Source organism: Dreissena polymorpha, chromosome 7 (assembly GCF_020536995.1).
Source record: "Dreissena polymorpha isolate Duluth1 chromosome 7, UMN_Dpol_1.0, whole genome shotgun sequence".
Lineage (NCBI taxonomy): Eukaryota > Metazoa > Mollusca > Bivalvia > Myida > Dreissenidae > Dreissena > Dreissena polymorpha.
This window is the reverse complement of record NC_068361.1, coordinates 19078152-19085651: the sequence shown is the minus strand read 5'-3', so window position 1 is coordinate 19085651 and position 7500 is coordinate 19078152. Positions and strand designations below refer to the sequence as shown.

Below are 7500 nucleotides of genomic sequence, written 5' to 3'. Positions count from 1 at the left end.
TGCTACAGTTGCTACTGTTACTACTTCTGCTACTGCTTCTGCTGCTACTGATGCTGCTGCTTCTACTGCTGCTACTGTTGCTACTGATGCTGCTGTTACTGCTTCTACTGCAGCTACTACTACTACTACTACTACATCTACTTATACTGTTACTTCCGCTACTTCTGCCACTGCTGCTACTGCTGCTGCTGCTACTGCTACTGCTGCTACTGCTGCTGCTGCTGCTGCTACTGCTGCTGCTGCTGCTACTCCTGCTGCTGATGCTGATGCTGCTGTTAATGCTGCTAATGTTTCTACTACAACTACTGCTACTACTACAGCAACCACTACTTCTGCTACTGCTTCTGCTGCTACTGATGCTACTGCTACTGATGCTGCTGCTAATGCTGCTAATGTTTCTACTACAACTACTGCTACTACTACAGCAACCACTACTTCTGCTACTGCTTCTGCTTCTACTGCAGCTACTACTTCTATTACTACAACTACTAATACTGCCATTGCTACTGCTTCTGCTGCTACTGCTGCTACTGATGTTGCTGTTACTGCTTATACTGCAGCTACTACTAGTACTACTACAACAACTACTAATACTTTTACTACAGCTACTGCTGCTACTTCTGCTACTGCTGCTACTGCTGCTGCTGCTACTGCTGCTGCTGCTACTCCTGTTGCTGATACTGATGCTGCTACTGCTTCTTCTGTAGCTACAACTACTACTACAACAACTACTGCTACTGCTGCTGCTGCTACTGCTGCTGCTGCTACTGATGCTGCTGCTACTGCTGCTTCTGCTGCTGTTGATGCTGCTGCTGTTATTGCTGCTACTAGATGCCGCTGTTTTTACTTATGCTGAAAAATTAACTATAACACCTTGCTTGCAGATTAAAATATTACTCCCACACCGGTCGACACACGACATTCTCTCGACGCTCTCTCGACGCATGACAAATCAGTCGACAGTCAATCTTGACTGTCGACTAATTTGTCCCGCGTCGTATTGAGCGTCGAGAGAATGTCGTGTGTGGACCTAGTGATTTTAGGTCGACAGGCGACATTCTCGCGATATATCATATTGACTGTCGACTGATTTGTCGTGCGTCGCGATAATGTCGCGAGAATGTCGAGTATCGCGCTCGAACGTCGACACACGACATTCTCGCGACATTCTCTCGACACTACCAGTATCACTAACACTTCCGCTACTACTTCTACTTCTTCTACTACCTCTACTACTTCTACTACTACTACTACTACTACTACTACTACTACTACTACTACTACTACTACTACTACTACTACTACTACTACTACTACTACTACTTCTACTGCTACTACTACTACTACTACCAATACTACTACTACTACTACTACTACTACTTCTCTTACTACTACTACTACTACTACTACTACTACTACTACTACTTCTACTACTACTACTACTACTGCTACTACTAATACTGCTACAACTACTACTACTATTACTACTGCTGCTGCTACATCTGCTACTACTGCTACTGCTGCTACTGTTGTTATTCCTGCTACAGCTGCTACTGCTACTACTGCTGCTGCTACTGCTGCTGCTGCTACTGCTGCTGCTGCTGCTACTGCTGCTACTGTTGCTACTGATGCTAATCGTGCTTCTGCTGTTACTCCTGCTACAGTTGCTACTGTTACTACTTCTGCTACTGCTACGGCTGCTACTGATGCTGCTGCTTCTACTGCTGCTACTGTTGCTACTGATGCTGCTGTTACTGCTTCTACTGCAGCTACTACTACTACTACTACTACATCTACTTATACTGTTACTTCCGCTACTTCTGCCACTGCTGCTACTGCTGCTGCTGCTACTGCTACTGCTGCTACTGCTGCTGCTGCTGCTGCTACTGCTGCTGCTGCTGCTACTCCTGCTGCTGATGCTGATGCTGCTGTTAATGCTGCTAATGTTTCTACTACAACTACTGCTACTACTACAGCAACCACTACTTCTGCTACTGCTTCTGCTGCTACTGATGCTACTGCTACTGATGCTGCTGCTAATGCTGCTAATGTTTCTACTACAACTACTGCTACTACTACAGCAACCACTACTTCTGCTACTGCTTCTGCTTCTACTGCAGCTACTACTTCTATTACTACAACTACTAATACTGCCATTGCTACTGCTTCTGCTGCTACTGCTGCTACTGATGTTGCTGTTACTGCTTATACTGCAGCTACTACTAGTACTACTACAACAACTACTAATACTTCAATCTTGACTGTCGACTAATTTGTCCCGCGTCGTATTGAGCGTCGAGAGAATGTCGTGTGTGGACCTAGTGATTTTAGGTCGACAGGCGACATTCTCGCGATATATCATATTGACTGTCGACTGATTTGTCGTGCGTCGCGATAATGTCGCGAGAATGTCGAGTATCGCGCTCGAACGTCGACACACGACATTCTCGCGACATTCTCTCGACACTCAATACGACGCATGACAAATCAGTCGACAGTCAATCTTGACTGTCGACTGAATTGTCGCGCGTCGTATTGAGCGTCGAGAGAATGTCGTGTGTCGACCTAGTGATTTTATGTCGACAGGCGACATTCTCGCGATATATCATATTGACTGTCGACTGATATGTCGTGCGTCGAGAGAATGTCGCGAGAATGTCGAGTGTCGTGCTCGAACGTCGACAAACGACATTCTCGCGACATTCTCTCGACGCTCAATACGACGCGCGACAAATCAGTCGACAGTCAAGATTTTCTGCGATTTTTTTTTTCTAAAACCCAGCGCGATATGCGACACTCAAATATTGATTGTCGTACGATTGTCGCGCGTCGTATTTAACGTCTAGAGAATGTCGCGAGAATGTCGTGTGTCGACCTCGAAGGTCGACACGCGACACTCAACTTGTCCCTATCCGGATTCCGTAATGTTATAAAAAAGATCTGACACTCGTTGTCATATCAAACGATATTTTAACTAAACTCGTCCTGGAAATTCGTTAGTAAGCTCGACAAAGGCTCGCTTACTAACACAATTCCTGAACTCGTTTAAAAAAATATGGTATGATATGACAACTTGTGCCAGATCCTATATTTATTCATGTAAAGCTTCGCTAGGACGGCCGCCGATTTTTAATGTTTCATCCAACACAATAACAGGATGAGTCTGCGATATTTGTGTTACTTCGTTGTCTTATTTACAGTTTTTTAAATTGTGGAACTTGTGATAAAATATCTAAAATTGTATTTTTTTAAGTCTGTAAGCAAGTCTTTTAAATTATTAAATGCACGAGGATACACAATCTTGGCACTACAAAAGGTCGTGCAAAGTTAATTATGAGCTTGATTATGATTCTGTACATGACAGTACGTTGACGATTACGATTTATTTATATGACAAAGACACGATTTTACGATAGTTTCGATAATATATTATCTCCAGAACCTCCGTACGATATAATAAATCGTTATCTGATCTTACAACGCTCATGAGTCCATGTAGTTGAGTTATTATTATCCAACGATATAAGCAGAGACAAGTGTGTCATCTTGGTTACGTAAACCTAAGTTGCGTTGATGAGTTATTATATATCCCCTCAATGTTAAGAGTCCTCTTTGTGTATATGGCGCCCTATTACATTTACAAATACTTTTTAAGCCATTTGTTTAAATCGCTTGCCTGCATGATGGCCAGAACTGTGAGTGAGTTTTGAAGTATGTCAATCAGTTTAATGTATATGTGATGTGCCGGTATACGCTTCGTAGCAACACCGACATTCGTAAATCTGGACCAGAAAAATATACAGATAAAAGTAAATGCTTGGTAATCATAATACATGCAGTTACTTTATTGGAAACACAGTCCAAAATATAACTTGGGGTAGGTACACAGGCCGAACTAAAGCTTGCAGGTATAAGGATACATAAAATAATACGATCAGGCAGAAAAGAATTATTAGTTCAATGAACGAATACAAACATGTATTATTTAGACCATATATAAGCAAATAGAAAATTCCAGTAGCAAATTAGAAAAAAAGAAACACAAACTTATAACATAGTATTTAAACGACAATTAACATAAAACAATCGTATATAAATTTTTTATACACACAGCAACTCTAAATGCATATCATTTTAAACAAAAGAATAACTGAGATAATAAAATATACCAAAAAACATTCATGCTTCTAAAATCATAACAAACAATGCTTGTCAGAATAGACGCAACAGAACAAATGAGCCGTGCTCTGTAAAAAGAGCGTTGAATTCATGTGTGTAAAGTATCGTCCCAGATTAAACCTCTGCAGTCGGCACAGGCTAATCAGTGACGACACTTTCCGCCCTTATGATATTGTTTGTGTAAAGAAAGTCTTTTCTTAGGAAACACCAAGGTAAGGCGGAAAGTGTCACTTAACGCAAATGCGTTAAACCCCCTTTTCACAGAGCGCGGATCATATAATTATATTTTTCTAAGGCGCTTGGAGTGGTACCAATGCCTGATTTGGAAGCGTTATAGGCTAACCTATAAACATTCACCAACTGAACAATTTCTGATATTGTGTTTTAATAAAAAAGGCACCTTTGTATCAAGCCGATATCAACGCAGGTGTGATAAATGATTATAGTGGTATGATAAAGAGATAAAAAGGCGCAGTCAATATATAGAGGTACGACATACCACTCGAAATCAAATGTAAAGTATTCAATTTCGGCAGAAATGAAACAGATTCAACAAGTAAAACGAATTGATACAAAGATGTAGTACATTCAATACACAAAAGTCATCAAACTGCTCAAACTTATTTTACAAATATTTCCCGCCAGAGGTGCAGAGCGGTAGAGTTTTTTTTTACTAATTCGTTCAAAATGGCGGCGTATAGTAATGATAAACAAAAATAGGTTACTTATCGTTATGTAAAATATGAGGCTTGACACGAATAAAAACTCGCTCGGCAAGCGTCGCCATTTATTTATTCTTAACCTCTTAACCTGTTATTCTCTATTTTCATACTTGATAAACTTGAGTCAATGCTTCGACGCAGGTCATAGTACTACTTAACAAAACAAACAACTTGATACCAATTTGGTATATATTGTAGAAACAAAATGCAACACAAACATTTACAAAAAATTAACCGAAAGTGCTCATGACGTCTTGGTAAACAAATCAAACGTCAAATCAAATTCATGTTGTTGTTGTTTTAAATCCAGCTTGATTATATTTCATGATTTCTTTAAAATTCCTTACTTGAATTTATAATAAACATAAAAAAGGCTCGACACGTATAAAACAACCACTTGATAAGCTTTTCCTTTCACTTTTTTCTTTGCCTTACCTAATAGATTACACAACTACATGTCAGTAACCTGTTATTCTATATGTACTGATCTAAACCCAGATAAAAATTCACGCAGTTAATCAAGTGAAATGTGTGCGTGTACATTACACTTAAAGAATAGATGCAATGACGCGTTGAGGTGTTTATCTTGAAACAAGGTAGATAGCTCAAGACTTGATTTGATGCAAAGTTTAAAGAACAAATTGACAAAATTCTGCAGGTGAATCACACCATTCTTGACATGATTTTCACATTCCTTCAAGAATGGTAGTATTGTTTCACAATATCAATTTATCAATATATATACCAGAAATATTAACATCGTGCATTCAATTATTGACGCAAAAAATAAACTACTCCGTAGTTATAAATTAAATTTTTATGTGTAATCCTTGCTTACAATGACTGACCAACAATGGGTAGGATGATGTTATTCATTCAGCTTTTAAATATGCTCCAATTCCCAATTAGCATATCGTCTATCAATTCGAAACATAAACAAAAGATGGACACTAAACGGTGATTTTAATTTATGAAATACAAAATCTACAACATTTGAAAGATAGAGGTTCCTTAAGGCTTTGATTGACTTCGTGATTAGTAAAAATTCTAACAACAATGCACTATCTTTATATGATATAACGACGAGAACCGGATACAATACAATAAAATTAAGTTAACGTTTGAATGATAACCACTACATAATCATTTCATAATCGTATTACTCTAAATATGTTGTATGCAAATGCTCTTCATTTCACAGCTACTAGCAAAAAGCAATATTATTTACATATTCACTTACAGTATTTACTAAATTATTTTTTTTTAATTTTCTAATGTTGTCAGATGAAATATAGTATGGGGTCAAATATCTCATACACGATATAGTCACCAAAGTCTACACAGCGAAAGCAGTACAGCGATTTTCTAATAATGGCCCTTGTGCGCTCATCTGAGTTCAAGGATTTGACCAAGTGATCTAGTTTTTGACCACACCTGACCCAGATTCAAATCTGCCCTTTATATTGTCATATAAACATTTTGTCCTGGTTTCATCAAGTTTTAGTCATATATTGGGCCTTTAGATTAGTAACAAGGTTTTTTAAAGATTTGACCTGGTGACCTAGGTTTGGGAAGCAAGGGACCCAGATTCAATCTTGGCGTAGACAATGTCAGGATTACAATTCCGGCAAAGTTTTATCATGAATGAGTAATAAATAAGGCCTTAAAGTGGTAACAATTGTGTCTTTTTTAAACATTTTACATGGTCACCTATTTTTACGCTAACGTGACTCAGATTAATTCATTGTCCAGATAAATATGCTGACCAAGTTTAATCAAGATCGGATAAAACATGTTACCTCTAGAATGTTAATGAGCTTACAGTTGATGACACACAAAGCACAATACACGCTGAAAGAAAACGTGCGTATGGTGATTACAATAGCTTGCCTTGACCACTGCATGCTCAGGTGAGCTAACTATAATGAATGACATTATTTCCATGTTTTGATCCGGTCTAATTGTAACTAATCTGACTGTCATGACTATAACTAGCACACATTTTAAATGACGATATGAAATTAAATCTGAATACAAGTCTAAAAAACTTTGATACATACAAAAACAAACATGCACTTCAAAACCAAAATTCAAAGCTATTAATAAAATCGCAACCGTTTACCGAAAGAAAATTACATGCTCTAGGTAAATTCCGTTCATGTTAAATTGTACACAAAAGGAAAATAAGAAAGGTTGAATTTAATTATAAAAGCTTCTTAATTTATTGAAATAGAAATTCGGTTAATAAATGAATAATAGTATAAATTACGTAATGCTGTGATTACTTTCTTCATTTGCTTTCTTTGTCAATTAAAAAGTCGGAACTATTTTTGTTTTGAACTCATTGATTTTGTATTGGCTCCAAAATCCAACTATTAGTTTTCTCGTTTCTTCATGAAAGTAGACAGATGCAGGTTTTGCAATATCATCAGAGATGGCATTTAGGATTGTCTGGCCAACTGTATCAACTTGACTTATGGAGCTGTAACCAAAGACGAAAACCTGCCCTGTGGCTGCCACATGTATGTTAGCTGTAATCATGTCATGTTTGAATGCGGGATCCTGGAACGTAGCTGTGACTGTTCCATCTTTGGTCAGC

The 7500-nt window shown here is 38.2% G+C and overlaps 3 protein-coding genes across 7 annotated transcripts in view; 1 reads left to right on the top strand and 2 right to left on the bottom strand.

The window, feature by feature from the left end:
- LOC127837806 (solute carrier family 49 member 4 homolog) overlaps positions 1-7500 on the top strand; it is a 583680-nt gene that overhangs the window by 8766 nt on the left and 567414 nt on the right. For 2 of the 3 annotated variants that reach the window (XM_052365204.1, XM_052365203.1), the window contains exon 4: positions 606-1074. The exons of the other annotated variant lie outside the window; for it this stretch is intronic. In XM_052365204.1, coding sequence (XP_052221164.1) covers positions 606-856 — 251 coding nt within the window. In that variant the 3' untranslated portion in view covers positions 857-1074. Of the gene's footprint in view, positions 1-605; positions 1075-7500 lie in introns of those variants that run through there. 3 annotated transcript variants of the gene reach the window in all.
- LOC127837799 (G-protein-signaling modulator 2-like) overlaps positions 1-7500 on the bottom strand; it is a 616832-nt gene that overhangs the window by 62322 nt on the left and 547010 nt on the right. The gene's annotated exons all lie outside the window — the stretch shown is intronic.
- The window catches only part of LOC127837785 (uncharacterized), a 605533-nt gene continuing 601970 nt past the window's right edge, over positions 3938-7500 (bottom strand). For 2 of the 3 annotated variants that reach the window (XM_052365164.1, XM_052365167.1), the window contains one exon: positions 3938-4579. The gene's annotated coding sequence lies outside the window, so the exon portion shown is untranslated. The remainder of the gene's footprint in view (positions 4580-7500) is intronic. The other variant, XM_052365166.1, reaches the window with a different exon arrangement.